The sequence below is a fragment of the Somniosus microcephalus genome, chromosome 10 (genome assembly GCF_052327205.1).
Source record: "Somniosus microcephalus isolate GS21.2 chromosome 10, FLI_Smic_1.0, whole genome shotgun sequence".
NCBI classification, from domain to species: Eukaryota; Metazoa; Chordata; class Chondrichthyes; order Squaliformes; family Somniosidae; genus Somniosus; species Somniosus microcephalus.
The window spans coordinates 165,794,873-165,822,577 of NC_140996.1; the positions used below are offsets into that span (position 1 = coordinate 165,794,873).

Below are 27,705 nucleotides of genomic sequence, written 5' to 3' on the forward strand. Positions count from 1 at the left end.
CGGTGACTTGACACCGCAGGTATTCCAACTGGGAATTATAATCCCCTAAGAGCTGCACCCTCTCCTGTGCGAGAGCCTGCAGCGCCACAACTAACTTCTCTCCTGCCTGAGCCTTCTCCTGGACTTCCAGTTCCAGCTCCTTTAACCTGGCTGCCTGGGCTGCGACGAGCCCATCCAGGAGCTGTACCTGCTTTTTGTAGCAGCACAGCCACACAGCCTTTTCAAGAGATCTCTTGTGTTCCCTCCCCTGCGTCCACTGAGCTGCGGCGTCCACCGGACGGCCAGCCTTCAGCAGAGCGGTGATCCACTTCTTAGTGAGATTCACCTTCCTGAACACACAGTCCGAGATTCTCTCGTCCATCAAGCTTGTCTCATTCGACTCGCCATCTACAACACCAGATGCCTGCGCCCAGTGTCCTGCCGCGGTCGCCATTTTGTAGGGGTTGTTGGTTGGGTGGTCGGTTTGGCCCGGGCCTGACCCAGTGGACGTTTTCGAGGCGTCCCCACGCTCCCACTTAGTTCTGACACTGGGATCCTACCAGGCAGCTGATGCGCAGAATAACAAGCTCGAGACAGACAAGCAGGTGAAAGGTTAAAATAATAACGGTTTTATTGAGAGAAAAATAAAACAAAACAAGCAAGCAGAGAAATTAATTGGTTCAACGATACTAAACCAAGGCTACAGCTCTATACACTTTAAAAAGAGAAAAAAAAAGGAATACTACATATTCAAAACAGAGGGCACGTGAGTGCGGGAAGGAGTACGACACATCGAGGGGTATCACACATTAACACTCCCCTTAGCCTTATCCCTAACCTAGGTCGAACTAAAGGGGGGGTCAGACTCTCATGCTCACCCAACGCATTGGAACAAAGGCCTTTAGGTTGTCCTGGGACTGCAGCTTTAGTTGGTCTGGCCTGGTAAAGTTCAGTGTGCACTGGCCACACACACTCCCGTCAGTCAGGTAGTGGATCTGCCTCCTTGGCTGGGCGAAAAGGCTTCCCTCCTGGGTCGGGCTGCGCCGTTTAGCGAGGCCCGCTCTGGGCTCCGGTCCGTACCGGGATGGTGCACTCCGTCCCGTGTCTTCCTGGTTCCACTCTGAATCCCTGCCTGAGGTGGTGGGCACGGGGGGTGGGGGGAACAGTCAGGTTTAAATCGGGAGGCAGTACGCACCGGGAGCTTCGCCTGCTTACCAAAGCATGGGCCTGCTGCACATAGCCTTCCCCGTCTTGGAGACTGCTCCCAGTAGAGTCCTCGAAGTTTCCTTTTGCAGCGAAGTCCCAGGATGAAAGCGAAGTCAAGTGTAGAAGCTGTCTCTCCCGAAGTGTGTTCCAAGTTGAAGTGTCTCCAATTGCTCTTTCCGTCTGCTTACTAAAAAGTTATACTCTCTCGATCTGCCTTGCCTCCCCCAGATCGAGAGGTGTCCCAGGTTACTTCGTTAACTGTAAATGGCCGCAAAACGGCCGATTTCCCACTAACGGCCTTATCACCGGCCCTCGTTGTTTTTGGTTTCAGTCACACAATGGTGTCTCTGGTGCCTAGTCCTCTAAAACGGTTTCTGATATGATTGGATCTGTTAAGATGGGCCCGATGATGGTTTTGACTAGCTTAACCCTGATTGCAGTGCAACCAGGTTCATTGTTCTTACCGGCCTACTGGCGACTTGCTATTACATATTCAATTCCATGTCTGGCCTGGAATCCACATAGGGACTGTGGAATTCCAGGCCCTGTCTCCAGTCTTGTTGCTGGGGAGAAAAATGACTCGCTTCCAGCAGCTTTCTGGTCACGTGTCCCAGAACTCCATTTTGTACGTTTAAAAAGTGGCCAACTTTGTTTGATTCGGAAAGCAGGCGAGGTGGGGGAATTTTGCAAACTCCTTTAAGACCAGAACTGTACACCATACTCCAACTGTGGTCTAACCAAGGTCCTGCACAAATTTAACATAACTTCCCTGCTTTTCAATTCTATTCCTCTAGAAATGAACTCCAGTGCTTTGTTGGTATTTTTCATGGCCCTGTTAATTTGCGTTGCTACTTTCAATGATTTATGAAAGTGTACCCAATGATTTATGAAAGTGTACCCCATGATCCCTTTGATTCTCTACCCCATTTAGACTTTTATTTTCCAAGGAGTATGTGGCCTCCTTATTCCTTCTACCAAAATGCACCACCTTCTACTTGTCTGTATTGAAATTAATTCGCCATTTACACACAGATTCTGCAAGTTTATTAATGTCTTGTATTTTGTTGCAGTCTTCCTCAGTATTAACTATCCCCCCCAGTTTGGAGTCATCCACCAATTTTGAAACTGTACTCTGATTCCCAAGTCCAAAGAGTTTATGTAAATAGTGAAGAGCAGTGGTCCCAGCACCGATCCCTGTGGAATACCACTTCCCACATTCTGCCAGTCTGAGTAACTACCTCTAGCCCCTACTCTCTGTAGCCAGTTTGCTATCCATTCTGCTACTTGTCCCCTGACTCCACATGCTCTGACCTTAGTCATGAGTCTACTATGTGGTACATTATCAAAGGCCTTTTCAAAATCCAAGTATATTAAAATATTGCTGCATCTCTAGCTGAGATTCCTGATGGGTGGATGACGTGTATAATTGCTAGGTGGGTGGGATTCACTAGACATTCAGGGAATGGCAAGGAGGTAATTTTGAATGAGATAGACATTCAAGTTTTAATTTTTGCACTAATTTATCGCAACATACTTGGCTCTGGTCCTCATAACTGAGGCACTGTTATTAGAAAGTACACATCCATGTGTGACCTTCTGGTATCTCTGTGGTGGAAGTGCATGCTCACTCTGAGCCAGAATACTGAACCAATTAAGGTTACCTTTAGCTAATGTTACATTTCTGGTCTTCACAATGTTAAAATTCCAGCCACAGTGCCACCTACAGGTGTAACGGGCACTGCAGTTAAATGATGACACCTTGATAAAATGGGTTTTACCATTAACAAAGCCAAACACAGGAGTTTTCAATGTATTTAAATGTAGCACACCAATCAGCATTTTTAATGTATAATACTGTTTAATATAGCTGCATGTGTAGGTTTAGGAGAATATGATGAGCAATTATAGCATCATATTACAATATACCTAGTTTGTATAGTATGTGAACTGAAAAAAAGTTTTTTTCTTCACTGCAGACTGTGTTTTAATTCTTTCAGCTTATGCTTGACACCTGGAATGAGTCAATCTTCTCTAATATTAAGAATCGTCTTCAAGATAGCGCAATGAAATTAGTTCATGCTGAAAGACTAGGAGAAGCTTTTGACTCACAGCTGGTCATTGGAGTCAGAGAATCTTATGGTAAGACTTTATTGTAAGTGAAGTAGCTCTCCTGAAAAACAATTATTCTTTGAAACTAAAAGTTGTCTGAAACTAACTGATAGCAAGCTGTTCTATGGAAGGGATTGAATGTTGGCTGGCTCTTAAGTTAAGAGTTTTGTATGTCAGTAGCTGAGTGATTTTTTACATGTTCTTTTAGAAAAACACATGCCATTTCTATTTAAAGATATATTTCATGGTTATGTGGTATTTTAATTATTGGAGTTATCTTCCCTTAAATTTGTTTGAAGAAAATGTTTGAAAACTATGCCATAGAACTTAACACTTCTGTATATTAGAAAATTGGCAGTTGGAGCTCTCGAGAAAAGCTCCATGCGTGCAATTAAGTGCATGCACATAGAGCTCTGTTTTCCCTGATTTAAAGTAGGATGAGCAGACTGAATAACAGGGTTACCCTCTCTCTCCAAAACACTTAAGCTACTGGACTTTAGCTATAACTAGGGTCAGATGCTGAGGTTGTAATAATCAGTTGAAGAAATCTTGACTGCAGCCACAAATTCAGAGACCTGCATTCCTTTGCAAGTCTCAGTTCAACTGAGGCTCCATTTGCTCTCTCAGGTGGATGTTAAAGATCCTATGACATTACTTCGAAGAAGAGCAGGGGAGTTATCCCCAGTGTCCTAGCCAATATTTATCCCTCAGTCAACAACACTAAAACAGATTATCACATTGCTGTTTGTGGGAGCTTGCTGTGTGCAAATTGGCTGCCGAGTTTCCTACATTACAACAGTGACTACGCTTCAAAAAGTACTTTATTGGCTGTAAAGCGCTTTGGGATGTCTGGTGGTTGTGAAAGGTGCTATATAAATGCCAGTCTTTCTTTCATCATAGATGCTGCAAAAACTACTGTGCAAAATTTTCCTAAAGCAGGTTTTTGTCTTTAATTGCAGTCAACCTGTGTTCTAATCCAGAAGACAAGCTTCAAATTTATCGTGATAATTTTGAAAAGGCTTATTTAGATTCAACTGAGAGGTTCTACAGGACACAGGCCCCATCTTATTTGCAACAGAATGGTGTACAAAATTACATGAAATACGTAAGTTAAACACAGTAATGTATGAAATACCATTACCTTTCAATTAATGACATAGTTTGAGAAAAAAACATAACAATTCAGTTTTAATATAATGTGATTGATCTCATCTGGGGTGGCAGAGCTAGCACTACATTTGACCACCATGTATACCCTCAAGTAAAGGAAGGGACAGTCATACAGGATTTCCTTCTCCTGACCATTATCCAATAATGTCTGCTGTGAATATTTGGATATTAATTTTTCAATGGTCGTAGCAGGCCTGCATTCATTGTATATGGAGGGTCACGCACAATTCATTACCACTCGGGTGAGATATTCAAGGATCACAGAAACTGCACCCTGGCATGGAATCAACATCTCCAGGTGGCGAGGGAGAATACAATAAAATTGAGCTTTATTAAACTTAAGTAAAACTCTTTTACAGGCAGATGCTAAATTAAAGGAGGAAGAGAAGAGGGCACTTCGATATTTAGAAACCAGACGAGAATGCAACTCTGTTCAGGCTGTAAGTATTTCTTTTGAAGAGTTTACAAATTATGTATTTTTTTGGTTTCTTCTCCCCCATTGTTCTGCCTCTTCCTCTTCCCTTGCATTTTCTTGAGCTCACTCTGATGTACACTGTCCCCCTGATAAATTACTCCCAGGTTTCTGCCAGTGCTTTCAGCAATGGACCACTCTGCTTTATTTCTTGGTGGTCACTACAGAGGAGGAGCATGTAAGGAAGTACAAAGCCTGAGCCAGTTATTTCTCCACAGGATGGGGTAAATGTTACTTGGGCCACACACCTTTATTTTGTGGTGGTCATGTGACACTTTCCTCATCCTGTGGAGATATAACTGGCTTATGCTTTGTACTTCCTTACCATACCATTGGCAAATGGTATGTTAGTCTTTATTACAAGGGGGTTCGAGTATAAGAGTACGGTCTTGCTGCAATTATATATGGCTTTGGTGAGACCATACCTGGAGTACTGTGTACAGTTTTGGTCTCCTTACCTAAGGAAAGGATATTCTTGCCTTGGAAGGGTGCAACAAAGGTTCACCTTGATTGATTCTTGGGATGAGCGGGCTGTCCTATGAGTAGAATAGGCCTATATTCTCTGGAGTTTAGAAGAATGAGAGGTGATCTCATTGAAACGTATAAAATTCTTAGAGGGCTTGACAGGGTAAATGCCGAGAGGCTGTTTCCCCTGACTGGGGAGTCTAGAACTAGGGGTCATAGTCTCAGGATAAGGGGCTGGCCACTTAGGACGGAGATGAGAAATTTCTTCACTCAGAGGGTTGTGAATCTTTGGAATTCTCTACCCCAGAGGGCTGTGGATGCTCAGTCAATGAGTATATTCAAGACTGAGATTGATAGATTTTTGGGAACTAAGGGATTCGGGATAGGGCGGGAAAGTGGAGTTGAGGTAGAAGTTCAGCCATGACCTTATTGAATGATGGAACAGGCTCGAGAGGCTGTATGGCCTACTTCTGTTCCTATTTATTATGTTCTTGTAACAATATGGCCAAAATTGGGAATGTGCCATGTGGGACTCGCTGATGTCAACCGATGTATTGGCATAATGTGTTGTGGCACTCGGGTTTATGGATGTTTAGTTGATAAGAATGTATAGCGTTAGTGAGAATTGCATCATTCAGAAGCGCTTGTGATTAGTACAGTCCCCACTGATTATATCGGGCACGTTCATGCAAACGCGGCTTGTCTGCGATATGAGATTGATAAAACGAGTAGCGCTTCTCAAACATGAACTTGACATTTAAAATCCCAAATCACCATTGAACAAAGTAAACCAGCATGTATGTGGTTTCAGAAACTTTATTTAAGACACACTTGCTAAAAAGTTTTAAAAAATAGTAACTTGTACATTACAGTGCATGGAGTTGCAGGAAAGATGGGCATCGATTTAGGAGGTGACCACACGTTCAAGGACTTTGGAGAGGAAAGGGAGGTTGGAGATGTGGCAGTAGTTTGCAGGGGAGAAGTGCAAATTTTTTGCAGGGGGGGTGATGGCAGTTTTCAAAAGGTGGGGTGGGGGTGGGGTGGTGCGGTGCAGGGAAAGAGTACCAAAGAAGAGGGAACCATTTACAATGTCAGCTAGCATTGGGACCAGGAGGGGAAGTTGGATGGTCAGCAGTTTAGTGGGAATAGGGTCAAAGGAGCTGGAGGTGGGCCTAGTGTAAGATGAGCTCAGAGACAGGATGAGGGGAGATAGAAGAGAAACTAAAGAAAGATGCCAATCATGCCTGGGAGAGGGGGAAGGTTTGACTTGATGAGTAAAGGAAAAGGAGGAGGAAGCAGCTGAATGGATGGTCTCAATCTTGGTGTCAAAAAAGTCTGTGAGCCCCTTGCAGCTATTGTTGGACTTGGGGGTGGAGGGGCAGTGGAGAGGGGTTTAAGGAGTCAGTGGAGAAAAGAAGCTGAGGGTTATCTTATGCTCTCCCAGGATGATCCTGAGTAGTGGGTGGTTTGGGCTTGATGTGGTTCTTCCTTCCTATTCCTTAATATCTCCCTCCATATAAACTGTCCTACCCATATTCATGGCCACCCCATTCGATCTTGCTTCTCTACTCCCTAAGTCTTGACCACAGACAAGGTCATCTCTGACCACTTCCTTGTATCCCTCACCACCCAAGCTTTCCAATCCCACTTCCTTCGACAAATGCCTTGGGAAAACTTACAACTTACAACTGCAATTTCAAACTCGCAGCTGTCTAGCCTCTGGCCTTCTATTCACAATGGCCTAGTAATTCCTGTCGGGGGCTTGCCGCGCGTGCAAGCCCCCGATGTGCGCTCACCCTGCGCGCCGACATCTGAAATCTGGCCCGCAGTGGATTTCCTGTCAGTGGCCAGGTTCTGATCCCGGCGCGCTGTGCTAACCTGACCCAGCGGCGTAGTTAGTGCGATGTGCCGGCTGGGATCAGGTGAGCACTGTTCAGCCAATCAGGGGAGGGGAAACTTCATTCATAAGTTTGATAGTAAAGACTGTCAAACTCATGAAAAGTACGGCACCCCAAAACACTACTTAAACTTTAAATAAAATTTTAAAAAGCATCCCAATAATTAAATTAACTATGAATAACTTTAAAAAAACTATTGTAAACAATTAATCAAATTTTTGAAAAAAATAAATTTTAAAAAAATAGGGTCTAAAACTAAACTTACCTTACTGTAGATTCTTTAAAAATAATAAACCTGTGGGGGGGGAAAAAAAAATTCTAAATTGTACTAAAAGACCACTTACCTGTAAAACTAAGTACTTGCGTGTGGTTTTTCAATGCGTAAAAACCGGAGGCCTTTACACAAGCGCAAATCTGTAAAAATACAGGAAATCCAAGTCGCACGCACTGCCCGATACCGCGCATGCGTTCAGCCTCTTAACCCCTTGGGTCAGAGGACAGGAAATGCCGGTTTTCAGCGCATGCGCTGTGCATGCTGAAAACCGACAATTCCTCCTGGCACACGCGTGAGTACACCGTCCTTACTCGCGCGTTGTGACAGGAATTACTGGGCCATTATCCTCAAGAACCTTTACTCTTTCCCATCTTGGTACTTTCCCCTGGTATGCCCCCATTTCTACTCTCAAGGGGCTCAGATTTGAGCATATATGACTCAACTGGTTTAGCTATCCATCAGGACCTTGCTGGAGCCACTGCATTCCTCTTTCTCCCTCCACCCCTGTGCACCATAGACAAACCTGAACTTGAATGTGAGAGTAAAGACCATTAAATCATCTTCAGAAGTTCAATTGGAGGCCTCTGTAATCCAAACCATTAGGCCCCCAAAAAATTAAGAAATCTGAATATTGTCTGCTTACGAGATGTTGCAAACCTATTTGCTTTTTAATTTGCAAAAGCAGGCATTTAGTTCCATAAAAATACACTGCCTGGCCACAATGGATATTTAGTTAAGACAAGATAACTAATATGGATACTTTTATTTAATCGCTAAATTAATAGATTGAAGGTTTAAAATCGCATGGGAATCATTCAAGGTATCATTTGACAAGAGAATCCTTTCTAAACTTAACATTTGTAGAAATTAATGTAGGTGGCATTTTTATCTCCATTTGGAAGTATGATTTGCTTACTAGTTACTCACTCAACCAGAAGTAATTTATGCTTGGAATCATTGTCTTTTTTCTGCTCTTTATAGTCTATCTTTACTTTTAAGTTCAGTCTATGAATTTTGCAATGGTATTAATTTAGAGAAAGAATGTAATGGCAACTCAAAATGATTCTACAGGATTTTCATGTGTGTAAGTACCACTGAATAATTTAGTCCTGACTCCAGTGAAGAATACGTAAATGTTGGAAAGAGTTGTTAATTGCAAGAGTTTCATTTCAGCTCATGGAGTGCTGTGTGAATGCTCTGGTGACTTCGTTTAAGGAGACAATACTAGCTGAATGCCCTGGCATGATCAAACGCAATGAGACAGATAGTGAGTAAAATTGTAACCTTTATGTTTATTTTACTGAATTAAGGTTATTTGTATTAATAAAGCTGTGACGTTATACTTTGTCCTCTTGATGGCATGTTCCAAATGGTTGCTTAATGACTAATCAAAGTATTTATTTTACTGTAGAAGAGTAGGAAAGGTAAAAGTGCTAATTGTTCTACCACTAATTACTGACATAACACTCAATTCTAAAATTTCTATTCAATTAAAAATGCAGCAGTATACACAACACTTTGGCAGAGAACCTGCTTTATTTTTGCATATACACTTACACACAGCCCATCCTGTACTTTGTTTATTCTCAAAATGGACTTCTCGTTGCTAAATTTAAGGATAATCTGGGCTTCAGCCTACTTCGTAGTGACCATCAGAGCTGTTCTGACAGGTGTTTCACAATTTGGTTTGGGGGCTATTCTCCATTTTGTGTTTTTGTTTTTATTTTAGCTTTGTTTTATCTTGCTTCTCAAATTGGCCAACCAGTCAACTTTTTGGGTCAGGACTTGCTAACTTTTTACTTTTATTCTTGGATTTCTGAACCAGAATTCTCCAGAAGAATTTTGTCCACAACCTGCTAAAATAGAATATTTTTTTAAAATTGGGGGTAAGTTGTGGTACATTCTGGAAATCCAGAACTCTCCAAATCTGAATCTCAATGAACAAGGTGAGTGAAGAGTCTTCATTAAGACTGCCAAACAATTAGGCACATTTATCCTGGCTACCTTGATCAAACCAAAGTGAGTCAGTTATATCTTCCGTATCCATCAGTGCCCAATTGCCACAAATGGGGGGGGAAAAAAACATTCTTCAACTCATAGAAAATGTCCACCCTTCTAACTGTGACTACTCACCTGTGTGCAAAGTGCAGCACAAATGTCCCTGAGTGCCATTTTTAAAGGCAAAGTTCACCTGAATTTATAATGTGCCAAATTTGGACATGGCCACCATTCTAATTCTAAATAAGCTCAATTCAAACCAGTTCAGATTCAGTGACCCTATTTACATGAAGTTATTGTGTAGCAGCAAATTTAATCTTGACCAGTTTGTCCTTTTTAGTTTAAATGTTTCTTTGAATTACACAACATCATGTTAGTGATTTATCAACTATCAAGGTCATGGAATTTTTCATTCTTTATAAGTTGGTCACTTTTTTAAACTAAAATGTGTTACAAACTATGAAGCTAGTTGCTAAAAAATTGTGACAGTCATTAAGATTTATGGCTCTGTGTATACACCAAATGTTAAAATAACAATTAGTCAGTATTCTGAGATTTATTGATCTCTTGTGTTTATGCATAAATGGTTGTAGAATTTTTATTCATGTTTGTTGATTTAGAATTAATGATTTCAACAAACGAACTGGCTTTATCAGCCACGTGAAGTACTAAACGCAATAGTTTTTTTTAAACCTGCTATGCATTTTACAACTTGATGTTTGCTATGTTGTATTAGATGTAATGTATTTATTAATCTCTGCAGAACTACACTTGATGTTTACACTGATGGATAAAGTTCCAAATGGGATTGAGCCAATGTTAAAAGATTTGGAAGAGCACATTATTAGTGCTGGTTTAGCAGATATGGTAGCAGCTGCAGAAACTATAACTACTGTAAGTATTTAAATGTAGAACTGAAGTGGTAAATAATGTTCCACTGAACAATGGCTATATCAAAAGTAAATGATGAACATTGAGTTGAAATTTTTTTTAAATTTGGTTTTGATGTAGCACTTTTGTTCTTGGAGGATAAGAGGGGAATGGAGACACAGTTTAATGACTTGTGTACTTAACCATTATTCAGTCATTTTTAAACAAAGCTGCATCCCTGGAGGACTATCTTCTCTCTTTCTCCCTCCCCCCACCCCCCCCCCCCCCCCCCCCAAAAAAAATGTTTGAAGTACAGCACTTTGGCGTTTCTAAAATTTCTCTTGTATGTTTTCTTTTCTATTTGAAAATACTTCTACTTTTATTACTGCATCTTCTGTTCTTGACTAATGTTGCCTAGGTTTTCTCTCTTTTAAAAAAAAAAAAAAAAAAAAATGTATATTTTACATACATACAAGGCTAGAATAAAAGACAATTTGCAATCATTAGAGATCTGTGTGTGTTGAAAGAAATAACTAATTTATATGCAATTTTCTTTTTCATCCAAATGAATTTCTTCAGTTTTCCCATGCAAGGAAGCATGGTCTCAGCCCTCTCTTAATAACACTGTTAAGGTGACCACTGGAAGGTGCATAAGAGTGGACTGAGGTGAATTGCTGTTGCCCTTGGTCTTCACTGAATTTACTATACAGGAAACTTTCTTTTATCCGGCACGGACGGGACCGACATGGTGCCGGTTCATCAAAAATTCCGGATAACCGAACGCTATAGTAAAAGATACGGAGCTGAGAGCTCCGTATAAAGCAACAAACCCGGTTGCTTCAGAACAATCGGCACAAGTTGCAAGCGTCTCTGTAGCTTAGCAACAGCTGCAGCTACCCTTGCACAGCAACAAATGGAGTAAAAAAAAAAAGTAATAAAAGTTACCTGAACCTACTCCTGAATTTTGCCGGTTAACCGACTTCCGGTTATTTAGGGGCCGGTTAATCGAAAGTTTCCTGTACATGCCGTTGTATCTAGTGCATCGTGCACTCGGAATGGCTAAGATCTGGATAGGAAATTGAATCACCAGCTTTCACTTGCAGGTTACAGGAACTTGTGAAACGCATCGAGAAGCCTATTCCTCCAGTCATTTAAAGATATCAGTCATGATCTTTTTATTTAAATGATGTACAGGCACTCAGTGTTGATTCAGCAACAGTTCAGAGAATCCAGAGAGTTGGTGAGATGTCTTACTCTTTTCATATTCTGATTTCAAGGTTAGGAAATGTTTGTGCAGGAAGACTTCAGAAGGGCAGAAAAGTACTATATAACCCCTACTGCACCAATGCAATATTTCACCATTGACAAACTGCAAAGCTTCACAAGGGTTAAAAACTATCCATAATTGAAATTTTCATGTTCATATAAATTTAATTCTTGAAGACCATGTACCATCGATAATTTTCAGTTATCATATACATCGGAAGTGCAATTACCAATTGAGTTGCATTATTTTTTTGAACTTTTCTTCCTCCTTTCATGTGCCTTCCAGGTTGTGTATACTACATTCTGCCTGAATTAATTGGATGTCTGCAGACATCTTTTGGTCTCTTTCTGTGTTGTCATCTTACCAATAGAGAGTAATGATTCATAGCTTGGAGACAAAAAGAAAAGAAACTTCCATTCTACTTGGTGCTGTAGAAGATCATACCAAGATTGGCAACTTATCAGCTGGATGGGGGTTCATACCCAAGTACAAATGTCGGGTCCATAGCCCAGTGTACTACAGGAAATTTTGTGTTATCCGGAGGCTAAATGTCTGGCAAGCTCGAGCCACCGGCAAAAATCAGGAGCCGTTTTTCTTTTCGTTGCTTTTTTTTTCCCAGTCAGGCACTGCAAGGTCTGTAGCTATAGCAACAGCTTCAGCTAGAGACGCTTGCAGTTGCAGCCAGCTGTTTAGAAGCTGTTGCTAAGCAACAGTGTTTGTTGTCAGATACGGAGATGAAAACCTCCGTATGCTTCAACATTAGAGCTGGAGTGTCCGGCAGTTTTGAGGGAACGGCAACAGCTCGGTCCCGTCGGTGCCGGATAGCACAAAGTTTCCTGTAGTGTGAAAATAGGACACTTGTATTATTTTACATGCTTTTTAACATTAAGCAAATCATTTTATTTCTATGTTACAGGATTCTGAAAAATATGTAGAGCAGTTGCTTACATTGTTTAATCGATTTAGTAAGTTGGTAAAAGAGGCATTTCAGGATGACCCTCGCTTTCTTACTGCTAGAGATAAAGTAAGTGATTTTTGCTTTAATGTTGAGAATTAGGATATTTTGTGAATTAGAATACTTTCAAACCTTGGATATATGGCTTTTTAAAAATAGAAATGTTTATATGGTAGTTTTTAATCTTCTGAAATTTACTACAAGGTTACAAACTGTGAATGCTCCTCATGTCCTTTGTGTTTTAATCCAATTAAGTTGATTAGTTCAAACATGGTTGATATAGTTCGAATCTGCATTGCTTTTAAAATGCTGTTTGCTGTTTGTTTATCTGGGTTGCATTAATTGGTTTGCTATATCAAAAATGTTGAAAACCTACTGCATTTAGTTACCTAATCATTTGTCTCTAATTGGAAAAAATGTCTTCCAAACAGGCATATAAAGCAGTTGTGAATGATGCTACCATATTTAAACTTGAACTGCCATTGAAGCAAAAAGGGTGAGATCTTTTCTAGAATGCTATTGCTAATAATTTTATAAATAACAAAGATGGTTAAATGTATTTTATTGGTGGATAGGCTATGGACAGTGGAAAAATTTGCAAAATATTTTTGTCCAGTTCAAAGTCACTCCTCTTAGACCAACAAGCCTAAAGATTAGTGTTTTTTCTCTTCCAATTTCTGCCTTGCCCCATCATGTCCTGACGATTTAGACTTTTGTTGGGGTAGAATTCCGAGGAGGCCAGCACCACTGCAGTACCCAACTCGTGGCCATATTTCATATGCGAGCTCAGACAACAACCACTTGTATTTATATAGCACCTTTAACGTAGTAAAATATCCCAAGGCGCTTCACAGGAGCGTTATAAACAAAATTTGACACTGAGCCACAGGAGGAGATATTAGGACAGGAAGAGGTAGGTTTTAAGGAGCGTCTTAAATGAGGAGAGGTAGAGAGACCAAGAGGTTTAGGGAGGCAATTCCAGGGGTCCCACGCGGCCAACTTGCTGGCTTTTCAATAGAAAAACCGCGCAAGTGTGGTATTTTGAATGGGCCATGCAGCCCCTTTAAAGGGCTTGCGCGGCCTGAATCAAAATTACAGGGAACATTGGTGATGGGTGAATGGGACTTGGTGCGAGTTACGATATGGGCAGCAGAGTTTTGGATGAGCTCAAGTTTACAGAGGGTTCAAGGTGGAAGGCCGGCCAGGAGAGCATTGGAATAATCGAGTCTAGAGGTAACAAAGACATGGATAAGGGATTCAGCAGCAGATGAGCTGAGGCAGGGGCGGAGACGAGGGATGTTGTAGAGGTGGAAGTAGGCGGACTTGGTGACGGAGCGAATATGGGATTCGAAGGTCATCTCTGGGTCAAATAGGACGCCATTGTTGCGAACGGTCTAGTTCAACCTCGGACAGTGGCCAGGTTGAGCAGTGGAATCAGTGGCTAGGGGACGAAGTTTGTGGTGGATACCAAAGACAATGCTTTCGGTCTTCCCAATATTTAGCTGGAGGAAATCTTTGCTCACCCAGTACTGCATGTCAAACAAGCAGTGAGACAAATCCGAGACAGTGGAGGGGTGCGCGCAGTGGTGGTGAGGTAGAGCTGGGTGTCATCAGTGTACATGTGGAACCTGACGTCGTGTTTTTGGATGATGTCACTGAGGGGCAGCGTGTAAATGAGAAATAGAAGGGGGCCATGGATAGATCCTTGGGGGACTCCAGAGATAATGGTGCAGGAGCGGGAAGAGAAGCCATTGCAGGTGATTCTCTGGCTACGACTGGATAGATAGGAATGAAACCAAAGTTTCAGCAGTTACTTGATCCTGGAGGACATCATAGCCAAGACTGATTCTGGCAGCTGTGCTTTTCAGCAAAAATCACTGGCTAGCAATCGAAAGGGGGATTCTGCCCTAATCCAGTGACCGAGGCCAATTTTGCTACCCCAACTGCTGCCCTAGATGGACTAGAAGTCTAACCTGAGAACTTGTCATGTATATGGATTTGTGCTACACTGAACAGTGCCTTGACTATTGAGACCATTGCAAGAACTAGAATTTTTTATGTACTCTGCAGTGAAGAATGTTCAGATGAATTGCAAGCATGCGATACTGAATATTATAGTACGTAATAATGCAGAGCCATGGAGCAAGGGTTGAACATATTTTTAATCTTCAATCTGCTCAGTTCATCAGCTAAGTTGCATCCAGCAAAGGCTGTAGTGGGGTACGGGTGTGGAGAGGGAAGCAATCTGAGCCATGTTTGGTGATCTCTACCATCTCTTGGAGACCAACTACAGGATCATTAGCATTCGGAGCAAATTCCCCACCCATGCTCCATCGCCTTTGGCAGTAGAGTTGGCTATGTCACATGGGTCAAAGATGGAGGATAATTTACAATGAAAGAGAAGTAGATAAATATACATTTAAAAAAAAATTTGTATCATTTTCTATTCTAATCCTAAACCCCCTCTTCCACGAGACCCATCTCCTGTTCCCTCAATGCCCTCCTCCCCATCCCCCCCCATTAGTCCTTAACTGCTGAATTACCCTTCCTGGCCACCATGCTAGCTGACATTGTTAATGCCTCTTTTTGCTCAGGTACTGTCCCTCTTCCTTTCAAAACCATCTTTGGAAGAAGATGCACACTTGATCCAGCTGTCCTCTCCAGTTACCAACCCATCTCTAACTACACTTTCCTCTCTAAGGTCTTTGCACATGTCAACACAACTGTGCTTTGTGCCTATCTCTTCACCAACTCCGTGTTTGAAATCCTTCAGTCTGGCCTTTGCCCTGCTCACAGCACCAAGACTGCCTTGGCCATCCTCTGTGACTATGACTGTGGTTCATTATTCCTTCTTGTACTCATTAACTTCTGCAATATTTTATATGGTCAACCATTCTGTCACCCTGAGACTCAATTTCTCCAATGTCCTCCTTGATGGCATCCCATCTTTCAAGCTCCATAAATTCTTAATTGTTCAAAACTCAGTCACCTGTATCCTGTCCTGCACAAAGTCCCACTTGCCCATCACTCCCAACCTCACCCATATTGGCTCCCTGTTCTCTATTCTTGTATCTCCTGCATCCTTTGGCCCTCCAACTCTGGCCTTTTATGAATCCTAGCCTCCCTTCACCCCACCATTGATAGAACCTGTACTCGCTGAAACGTCCGCCCTAAACCCCTCTGCATTTTAACTTTTTCTTTCACCTTTTCAAACCTCCCCAAAATTTCTCTTTCATCAAGCTTTAAGTCACCTCTTCTAACTCCTCCATAGCTTGGAATTCGTTCCTTTATCTATTTCATTTTTTACGCTCCCCTTTGTAAAGCACTTTAAAAGTTTCTTGTTAAAGACTAGTTAAGTATTGAAGGTATTGAAACTTTTAACATTAGACTACTGATTTTTTTCTCTGTGCACATGTTTGATTAAAAATCTAATAAATGGCAAAATAAAAATGTATTTTTTTAATAAATGGCCAAAGTCGGTGAATATTTCAAGGAGCTGTGACTGTGAACTGTTGGTTGCTTTTATCTTCTAACGTAACAGCACCAACTAACATGGCATCACTTCAACTCTGGCAAAGTGATGAAGTGCAGGGCAGGGATGCAGCATGACACGTTGGTGCTCCAAGCATGCTCTATTATGGAGCAGTGGAGCACCTGTTTGCATCCACTATTTCTAATCCAACAAGTTTTTGATCATGGCTACTTCATCTGAGATATTAAGTGGAAATTAGTATCTTCCTCTCAGGAAGAGTGATGATTAGTACTTGAATCACCATGGGCTGTGCTTGTGTGCTCCTAATGGCTGGCTCAACATCGGGAACTGGAAATTGGCTAGGAAATGGTGCATGATGGGAAAGAAATAGATGATAAACCATTATCAACTATGCTAATATTTTGTACATTGAGGGCAAGATATAATCTGACATTGTTTGTTTAGTGGAAAATCAAACCTTACTCCATTATAGTGTTTCTGATTATGTAATACAAATGTTATTCTAAAACTACTTTTTTAAAATTTCATACTGCTCTTTCAATTTAGAGTTGGGTTGAAAACGCAGCCCGAATCAAAGTGCCCAGAACTACTAGCAAATTACTGTGACATGTTACTAAGAAAAACACCACTTAGCAAGAAGCTTACTTCCGAAGAAATTGAAGCAAAGCTAAAAGAAGTGGTATGTGTATGTCTGACAGAACAGGTTACCCCTCCATTGAATATTTGGCAGATCCAGTGGTCTAAATAAATCTCTTTTTCCCCACCTGCCCCCTCCAACATTTAAGTATTCTGAAAACTGCAAAATATCACAACTCCAGGTGACAATTCAAATCTCGGATTTTGTAAGAATCATGTACGCACAAGTTTATAGAGTTTAATTTGTTCCATGTTCCACAGCAAGACAAATTGAACTGTTAACACATGAAATGTGCTAGTTTCTTTACGCTCCATTTCTTTGAAGATGTTGTTGATGAGGATCACAAATATATGTTGTCTAGGTTTGGACAATTTGATAGTTTCCCAGTAGACGTTGGGTATATTCAATTCACACCTGATCAAAAGCAAGCAGCCTTCTTTCCTTAGTCTAATCTAATCAGATTACAAGAAGTGTCCTTATGCTGTATCATCCCTTAATTTTTCAGTTAAGACATTGGCATGTCAAAATGCTTTGCCCCTTTTGAAGAGTACATCTCATTTGACTTTTAATGAAGGTGTGATGACTATTTTGAGTTGGTGTTTAAAACTATTTAAATCAAAGTTGATTGGCTATGATAAATTGACCCTTAGTGTTAGGGGGATTAAATACGTGGGGTTACGGGGATAGGGTGGGATATGTGTTGGTGTAGGGGTTACGGGGATCGGGTGGGATATGTGTCGGTGCAGGCTCGATGGGCCGAAATGGCCTCTATCTGCACTGTGGGGTTTCTGTGATTTCTGTGAAAAAGAAGTGAAACAGGCAAAAATTCCATTTTGTCAGTAATTTCTCTCAGGCCAATGTGCTTCATGATTCACCTCAATTTTCCTATACATAACAGTGAGAGTCTGAGTCCAGGCGAAGTAGATACAAAACTGTATGGACCTGTAACTAGAATCATACAGTACAGGAAGAGGCTCTTTGAAAGAAACATAAGAAATAGGAGTAGGCCAATCGGCCCCTCGAGCCTGCTCCGCCATTCAATAAGATCATGGCTGATCTGATCCTAACCGCCAATCTACTATCACCGAACCATCTCCTGAATCTAACAGAATTAGACACACGAAATAGGAGCAGGATCAGGCTACACGGCCCCTGGGCCCGCTCCGCTACCCACAGGGCCATGACCGATCCGAACCCAGACTCGCCCAAATTCCTGCCCGCTCCCCGTAACCCTTAATTCCCTTTACTTCTAAGAAACTGTCTATTTCTGTTTTAAATTTATGTAATGATGTAGCTTCTACAGCTTTTTGGGGCAGCATATTCCATGGACCTACCACCCTCTGAGTGAAGTAGTTCCTCCTCATCTCAGTTTTGAAAGAGCAGCCCCTTATTCTAAGACTATGCCCCCTAGTTCTAGTTTCACCCATCATCGGGAACATCTTCCCCGCACCCACCCGATCCAACCCCTTCACAATCTTATATGTTTCAATAAGATCGCCTCTCATTCTTCTGAACTCCAATGAGTAGAGTCCCAATCTACTCAACCTCTCCTCATATGTCCATCCCCTCATCCCCGGGATTAACCGAGTGAACCTTCTTTGTACTGACTCGAGAGCAAGTATGTCCTTAAGTATGGACACCAAAACTGTACGCAGTATTCCAGGTGCGGTCTCACCAATACCTTGTACAACTGAAGCAATACCTCCCTATTTTTATATTCTATCCCCCTAGCAATGAAAGCCAACATTCCATTGGCCGCCTTAATCACTTGCTGCACCTGCATACTAACCTTTTTGAGTTTCGTGCACCAGGACCCCCAGATCCCTTTGTACTTCAGTACTTTCCAGTTTCTTGCCATTAAGATAATAACTTGCTCTACGATTTTTCCTGCCAAAGTGCATAACCTCACACTTTCCAGTATTGTATTCCATCTGCCAAATCTCTGCCCACTTACTTAGCCTGTCTATGTCCCCTTGCAGGTTTTTTATGTCCTCCTCACTCACTACTTTCCCTCCCATCTTAGTATCATCTGCAAACTTTGATATGTTACACTCGGTCCCCTCCTCCAAATCGTTAATATAGATTGTAAAGAGTTGGGGACCCAGCACTGACCCCTGCGGAACACCACTAGTTACTGATTGCCAGTCTGAGAATGAACCATTTATCCCAACTCTCTGTCTTCTGTTAGATAGCCAATCCTCTATTCATGCCAGAATATTACCCCCAATCCCGTGATTTTTTTATCTTAAGCAGTAATCTTTTGTGTGGCACCTTGTCAAATGCCTTTTGGAAGTCTAAATACACTACGTCCACTGGTTCCCCTTTATCCACCCTATATGTTACTTCCTCAAAGAACTCCAGCAAATTTGTCAAACATGACTTCCCCTTCATAAAACCATGCTGACTTTGTCCTATTAAATTATGATTATCCAAATGTCCTGTTACTGTCTCCTTAATAATGGACTCCAAAATTTTACCTACCACAGATGCTAGGCTAACCGGTCTATAGTTTCCAGCCTTCTGTCTACTGCCCTTTTTAAATAAGGGTGTTACATTAGCAGTTTTCCAGTCTGCCGGGACCTTTGCCGAGTCCAGGGAGTTTTGGAAAATTATTACCAATGCATCCACAATCCCTACCGCCACTTCCCTCAAGACCCTAGGATGTAAGCCATCAGGTCCAGGTGATTTATCCGCCTTGAGTCCCATTATTTTACCGAGTACCACTTCCTTAGCGATTTTGATCGTGTTTAGCTCCTCCCCCCCCTTTAGCCCCCTGTTTGTCCAGTGTTGGGATATTCTTAGTGTCTTCTACTGTAAAGACTGATATAAAATATTCATTCAGTGTTTTTGCCATCTCCATATTTCCCACCATTAATTTCCCAGTCTGATCCTCTAATGGACCAACATTTACTTTAGCCACCCTTTTTCTTTTTATATAACTATAAAAACTCTTACTATCTGTTTTTATATTTTTTGCTAATTTACTTTCATAATCTACCTTCCCTTTCTTAATCAATCTTTTTGTTATTTTTTGTTGTCTTTTAAAGTTTTCCCAATCCTCTATCCTCCCACTAGATTTGGCTACCTTATATGCCCTTGTTTTTAGTCGAATACTATCTTTAATTTCTTTACTTAGCCACGGATGGCTGACTTTTCTTTTACACCCTTTTCTCAGTGGAATATATTTTTTTTGGAAGTTGTAAAATAACTCCTTAAATGTACACCACTGATCATGTATCGTCTTACCCTTTCATCTATTTTCCCAATCCACTCTACTCAATTCCGCGCTCATACCTTCATAGTCTCCTTTATTCAAGCTTAGCACGCTTGTTTGAGATCCAACCTTCTCACCCTCTAATTGAATATGGAATTCAACCATGTTATGGTCACTCATTCCAAGGGGATCCTTTACTAGGACATTTTTAATTAATCCTGTCTCGTTACACAGGACCAGATCCAAGGTTGCTTGCCCCCTGGTCGGTTCAGTTACATACTGCTCAAGAAACCCATTGCTAATACACTCAGTGAACTCATCCTCAAGGCAGCCCTGCCCAATTTGATTTGTCCAATTAATATGATCGTTAAAATCCCCCATAATTATAGATGTTCCCTTATTACAAGCCTCCACTATTTCCTGATTGATACTCCGTCCAACAGAGTTGCCACTGTTCGGAGGCCTATAGACTACGCCCACTAGTGTTTTTTTCCCCTTATTATTCCTTACCTCCACCCAAACTGTTTCATTATCCTGATCTTTTGACCCAATATCATTTCTCTGTATTAGTGATTCCTTCCTTTATTAACATAGCCACCCCACCTCCCCTTCCTTCCTGCCTGTCCTTCCTGATCGTTAAATAACCTGGTATGTTTAATTCCCAGGCATTGTCACCCTGCAGCCATGTTTCTGTAATGGCCACAAGACCATACCCATATGTAGTTATTTGTGCCATTAACTCGTCTATTTTGTGCATTCAGATAGAGAACTTTCAAAGATGTTTTGTGACACTTAGTTCCTGCTTTTGCCCTTTTTATTACTTTACCTTTTACTCCATACCTTCTGCCCCTTCCTGACACGCTCTGGTTTTTAATTTCCCCACTGCTTCCTAAGTCTATGACCTTCTCTGTTGTCATTTTTATTATTTGCTCTCTAGGAACCTCCCCCCCCCCACTAGTTAGTTTAAAGCCCTCTCTACAGCCCTAGTTATATGATCCGCCAGGACTCTAGTCCCAGCACTGGCCAAGTGAAGCCGTCCCAACGGAACAGCTCCCTCCTGCCCCAGTACTGGTGCCAGTGTCCCAGGAAGCAAAACCCATTTCTCCCACACCAGTCTTTGAGCCACGCATTTAACTCTCTCTAATTTTATTTGTCCTAGCCAAATTCGCTCGTGGCTCAGGTAATAATCCAGAGATTATTACCCTTGTGGTTCTGCTTTTTAATTTGACCCCTAGCTGCTCAAAATCCCTCAGCAGAACCTCCTTCCTTGTCCTATCTATGTCGTTGGTACCAACATGGACCACGACAACTGGATCCTCCCCCTCCCACTCCAAGTTTCTCTCCAGTCCAGAGGAGATGTCCTTAACCCTGGCACCGGGCAGGCAACACAGCCTTCGGGACTCTCGCTCTCGGCTGCAAAGAACTCTATCTATCCCCCTAATGATACTATCCCCTACCACAACAACATTTCTTTTAACTCCCCCCACTTGAATGGCCCCCCGCTCCACGGTGCTGTGGCCAGGTTGCTCATCCTCCCCGCAGTCCCTGTTCCCATCCTCACAGGGAGTAAGAGCCTCGAACCTGTTGGACAAGAGCAAGGGCTGCGGCTCCTCCAACACTACCTCCTGGATCCCTGTACCTGCCTCACTTCTAGTCACACCATCCTGACCCTGGCCACGGACTACATCTGAATTAATTAATCTAATTGGTGTGAATACCTCCTGATACAGAGTCCAGGTAACTCTCCCCCTCCCTGATGTGTCTGTGTTTGAAGCTCGGACTCCAGGTCTTCAACATGGAGCCGGAGTTCCTCGAGCAGCCAACACTTACTGCAAATGTGATCACCGTGAGCATCAATGGTGTCCACCAGCTCCCACATATTGCAGCAGTAACACATCACCTGATCTCCCATTCTATGTAATTAATTAAATTTATTAATATTCTTAAATACCCTCTGCCCCGATTTCTAGATGGTGAATATCACACCTTAGAAACTATAGACCAAAGAGATTTAAGCTTAAAAAGGGAGAAATACTCACCAACCAATCACTTACCCGCTTTCTGGTGACGTCACAGTTGGATTACTTTTTACCTCTCTCCTTCCCTCCGAGTTCCCAGACTGGAGATTGGTAAACCTTACCTGGTCTCTGGGGCCTTTATTCAGCCCGCGATTCCCGCCGATGCATTGAGGCCTTACCTGGGCTCTGGGACTTTTATAGCCCCGCTGCTGCCGCTCGAGATTCCCGCCGACGCTGTGAGGCCTTACCTGGTCTCTGGGACTTTTATAGCCCCGCTCTGCCGCTCAGGATTCCCGAGCATAGAAACATAGAAGATAGGAGCAGGAGTAGGCCCTTCGAGCCTGCTGCGCCATTCGATGAGATCATGGCTGATCATCCAAATTCAGTACCCTGTCCCTGCCTTCTCCCCATATCCCTTGATCCCTTTAGCCTTAAGAAATATATCCAACTCTTTCTTGAATATATTTAATGAACTGGCCTCCACCGCCCTCTGTGGCAGAGAATTCCACAGGTTCACCACTCTCTGGGTGAAGAAATTTCTCCTCATTTCAGTCCTAAATGGCTTACCCCTTATCCTAAGACTATGACCCCTGCTTCTGGACTCCCTGGCCATCAGAAACATCCTTCCTGCATCTACATAAGAACATAAGAAGTAGGAGTAGGCCATAAGGCCCCTCGGGCCTGCTCCGCCATTCAATAGGATCATGGCTGATCCGAATCTAGACTCACGTCCACTTCCCTGCCCTCTCCCCGTAACCCCTAATTCCCTTATCTGCTAGGAAACTGTCTATCTCCATTTTAAATGTATTTAATGTTGCAGCTTCCGCAGCTCTCTGGGGTAGCAAATTCCATAGATTTACTACCCTCTGAGTGAAGAAGTTTCTCCTCATCTCAGTTTTGAAAGGGCAGCCCCTTATTCTTAGCTTATGCCCCCTAGTTCTAGTCTCGCCCATCAGTGGAAACATCCTCACCGCATCCACCCGATCAAGCCCCCTCACAATCTTATATTTCGATAAGATCGCCTCTCATTCTTCTGAACTCCAATGAGTAGAGTCCCAACCGACTCAACCTTTCCTCATACGTCAACCCCCTCATCTCCAGAATCAACCGAGTGAACCTTCTCTGAACCGCCTCGAGAGCAAGTATATCTTTTCTTAAATATGGAAACCAGAACAGCACGCAGTATTCCAGGTGTGGCCTCACCAATACCCTGTATAACTGCAGCAAGACTTCCCTGTTTTTATACTCCATCCCCCTCGCAATAAAAGCCAAGATTCCATTGGCCTTCCGGATCGCCTGCTGCACCTGCATACTAACTTTGTGTTTCATGCACCAGGACCCCCTGATCCCTTTGTACTGTAGCACTTTGCAGTTTCTCTCCATTTAGATAATAACTTGCTCTTTGATTTTTTCTGCCAAAGTGCATAACCTCACACTTTCCAACATTATATTGCATCTGCCAAATCTCTGCCCACTCACTTAGCTTGTCTATGTCCTTTTGCAGGTTTTTTATGTCCTCCTCACTCACTGCTTTCCCTCCCATCTTTGTATCGTCGGCAAACTTGGATATGTTGCACTCGGTCCCATCCTCCAAATCGTTAATATAGATTGTAAAGAGTTGGGGTCCCAGCACTGACCCCTGCGGAACACCACTAGTTACTGATTGCCAGCCCGAGAATGAACCATTTATCCCAACTCTTTGTTTTCTGTTAGATAGCCAATCTTCCACCCATGCCAGTATATTACCCCGAATCCCGTGATTTCTTATCTTGATCAGTAATCGTTTGTGTGGAACCTTGTCAAATGCCTTTTGGAAGTCCAAATACACTACATCCACTGGTTCCCCTTTATCCACCCTGTATGTTACATCCTCAAAGAATTCGAGCAAATTTGTCAAACATGACTTCCCCTTCATAAAACCATGCTGACTCTATCCTATTAAATTATGTTTATCCAAATGCTCTGTTACTGTTTCCTTAATAATGGACTCCAACATTTTGCCAACCACAGATGTTAGGCTAACTGCTCTATAGTTTCCAGCTTTTTGTCTACTTCCCTTCTTAAATAAGGGTGCTACATTAGCAGTTTTCCAATCTGCCGGGACCTTTCCTGAGTCCAGGGAGTTCTGGAAAATGATCACCAATGCATCCACAATCCCTACCGCCACTTCTCTCAAGACCCTAGGATGTAGGCCATCAGGTCCAGGGGATTTATCTGCCTTAAGTCCCATTATTTTACTGAGTACCATCTCCTTAGTGATTTTAATCGTGTTTAGCTCCTCCCCCCCCCCCCCCATTGCCCCCTGTTTGTCCAGTGTTGGGATATTTTTAGTGTCCTCTACTGTAAAGACTGAGACAAAATATCAGGCCTGACAGAATTTTATAGGTTTCGATGAGATCCCCTCTCAATCTTCTAAACTCCAGTGAGTATAAGCCCAATCGACACAATCTCTCCTCATACGTCATTCCTGCCATCCCAGGTATCAGCCTGGTGAATCTTCGCTGCACTCCTTCCATGGCAAGAACGTCCTTCCTCAGGTAAGGCGACCAAAACTGCACACAATACTCGAGGTGCGGTCTCACCAAGGCCCTGTACAACTGTAGCAAGACATCCTTGTTCCTGTACTCGAACCCTCTTGCTACGAAGGCCAACATACCATTTGCCGCCTTAAGCGCCTGCTGCACCTGCATGCTTACCTTCAGCGACTGGTGCACAAGAACACCCAGGTCTCTGCACTTCCCCTTCTCCCAATCTATTGCCATTCAAATAATCTGCCTTCCTGTTTTTGCCACCAAAGTGGATAACCTCACATTTATCCACATTATAGTGCATTTGCCATGTTTCTGCCCAATCACCCAACCTGTCCAAATCGTACTGGAGTTTCACGACATCCTCCTCACAGCTTACCCTCCCACCCAGCTTTGTGTCGTCTGCAAATTTGGAGATATTACATCCAATTCCCTCGTCCAGATCATTAATATATATTGTGAACAGCTGGGGTCCTAGGACCGATCCTTGCGGTACCCCACTAGTCACTGCCTGCCACTCGGAAAACGACCCGTTTATTCCAACTCTTTGCTTTCTGTCCGCCAACCAGTTCTCTATCCAAGTCAATACCTTGCCCCCAATCCCATGTGCCTTAATTTTGTACGCTAATCTCTTATGTGGGACCTTATCCAAAGCCTTCTGAAAGTCCAAATACACCACATCCACTGGTTCTCCCTTATTTATTTTACCAGTTACATCCTCAAAAAAATTCCAGTAGATTAGTCAAGCATGATTTACCTTTTCTGAATCCATGTTGACTTTGTCCGATCCTGTCACTGCTTTCCAAGTGCTCTGCTATTACATCTTTTATAATAGACTCTAGCATTTTCCCCACTACCGATGTCAGGCTTACCGGTCTATAATTTCCTGCTTTTTCACTACCACCTTTTTTGAATGGTGGGGTAACATTAGCTACCCTCCAATCCATGGGTACTGTTCCAGAGTCTATCGAGTCCTGGAAGATGACCAGCAATGCATCTACTATTTCTAGGGCCACTTCCTTAAGTACCCTGGGATGTAGATTATCAGCCCCTGGGGATTTATCGGCCTTCAGTCCCATCAATTTTCCTAACACCATTTCCCTACAAATACTGATTTCTTTCAGTTCCACCCTTTCATCAGACCCTATGTTCCCCAGCATCTCTGGGAGGTTATTTGTGTCCTCCTTTGTGAAGACAGAACCAAAGTATGAATTTAGTTGGTCTGTTTCTTTGTTTCCCATTATAAATTCCCCTGATTCTGACTGCAAGGGACCTACGCTTGACTTCACCAATCTTTTTCTCTTCACATATCTATAAAAGCTTTTGCAGTCAGTTTTTATGTTCCCTGCTAGCTTACTCTCACATTCTATTTTCCCTTTCTTAATTAATCCCTTTGTCCTCCTTTTGTTGAATCCTAAACTGCTCCCAATCCTCAGGATTATTGCTTTTTCTGGCCAATTTATATGTCCCCTCCTTGGATCTTATGCTATCCCTAATTTCCCTTGTTAGCCACGGTTGAATCACCTTTTTTGTTTTATTTTTATGCCGAACTGGGATGAACAAATTCTGTAGCTCATCCATTCGGTCTTTGAATGTTTGCCATTGCCTATCCACCATCAACCCTTTGAGTGCCATTCCCCAATCAATCCTACCCAACTCGCTCCTCAGACCATCGTAGTTTCCTTTATTTAAATTGAGGACCCTAGTCTGAGTCAACTACTTCATTCTCCATCTTAATGAAGAATTCGATCATATTATGATCGCTCCGACCCAAGGGGCCTCGTACAACAAGATTGCTAATTAATCCTTTCTCGTTACATAATACCCAGTCTAAGATGGCCTGAGCTCTGGTTGGTTCCTCGACATATTGGTCCAGGAAACCATCCCATAAACGCTCCAGGAATTCCTCCTCCACAGTATTGTTAGTAATTTGGTTAGCCCAATCTATATGTAGATTAGTCACCCATGATGACTGCTGTGCCCTTATTGCACGCTTCTTTAATTTCCCTTTTAATGCCATCCCCAACCTCCGCCTTACTGTTGGGAGGTCTATATACCACTGCCACTAATGTTTTTTTCCCCTTAGTATTTCTCAATTCTACCCATACAGATTCCACATCAGAGCTAATATCCTTCATTACAATTGTATTAATCCCTCCTTTAACCAGTAATGCTACCCCACCTCCCTTTCCTTTTTGCCTATCTTTCCTGAATATCGAATACCCCTGGATGTTGAGTTCCCAGTCTTGGCCATCCTTGAGCCACGTTTCCGTAATCCCAACCAAATCATATTCGTTTACCTCTATTTGCGCAGCCAATTTGTCCACCTTATTACAAATGCTCCTCGCATTAAGACACAAAGCCTTCAGGCTTGTTTTTTTAACGCTCTTAGACCTATTAGAATTATTATTTACTGTGGCCACGTTTGATTTAAACCGTTGATTTCTCTGACTGCCACTTTTGTTTTTCTCCTTCCTATCTTGCTTTTATCCCTGTTTCCCTTTCCTCTGTCTCCCTGCTCAGGTTCCCAACCCCCTGCCATTTTAGTTTAAATCCCCCCGAACAGTGCTAGCAAACCTCCCCGCAAGGATATTTGTCCCGTTCTGGTTCAAGTGCAACCCGTCCGACTTGTACAAGTCCCACCTTCCCCAGAAGCAGGCCCAGTGATCCAGGAAACTAAAGCCCTCCCTCCTGCACCAACTCTTTAGCCACGCATTCACCTGCTCTATCCTCCTATTCCTATACTCACTAGCATGTGGCACCGGGAGTAATCCAGAGATTACAACCTTTGAGGTCCTGCTCTTTAATCTGTTACCTAGCTCCCTAAATTCTTGCTGCAGGACTTCATCCCTCTTCCTACCCATGTCATTGGTCCCAATGTGAACCACGACCTCTGACTGCCCAATTAGTCCCACTCCCCTGCTCTTTCCTCAGCCCTGCATTTTTTCCCCCTTAAAGTATTGATCCAACGTGTATTAGATATTCCAATTTCCTCCTAAATTTAGAGTGCTACTGCACAGGGACATGCAAGTCTCTGCCTACTCAATTGTTCTTTGAGTTTTGGAGGAAACCAGTGTGCCCAGCATAATGGTGTTATTTAATGCCTTGATTATGCTGTTCTGATAATTACAACAGCCTAAGTCTATCTGGTG

The 27,705-nt window shown here is 42.5% G+C and overlaps 1 protein-coding gene across 2 annotated transcripts in view; it reads left to right on the forward strand.

Moving 5' to 3' along the window:
• LOC147111823 (cullin-5) overlaps positions 1-27,705 on the forward strand; it is a 98,572-nt gene that overhangs the window by 33,605 nt on the left and 37,262 nt on the right. For both annotated transcript variants that reach the window (XM_085999092.1, XM_085999093.1), the window contains exons 5-12: positions 3,183-3,324; positions 4,254-4,399; positions 4,824-4,904; positions 8,747-8,840; positions 10,335-10,465; positions 12,625-12,732; positions 13,095-13,159; positions 16,703-16,835. In XM_085999092.1, the coding sequence (XP_085855218.1) occupies positions 3,183-3,324; positions 4,254-4,399; positions 4,824-4,904; positions 8,747-8,840; positions 10,335-10,465; positions 12,625-12,732; positions 13,095-13,159; positions 16,703-16,835 (900 nt within the window). The remainder of the gene's footprint in view (positions 1-3,182; positions 3,325-4,253; positions 4,400-4,823; positions 4,905-8,746; positions 8,841-10,334; positions 10,466-12,624; positions 12,733-13,094; positions 13,160-16,702; positions 16,836-27,705) is intronic.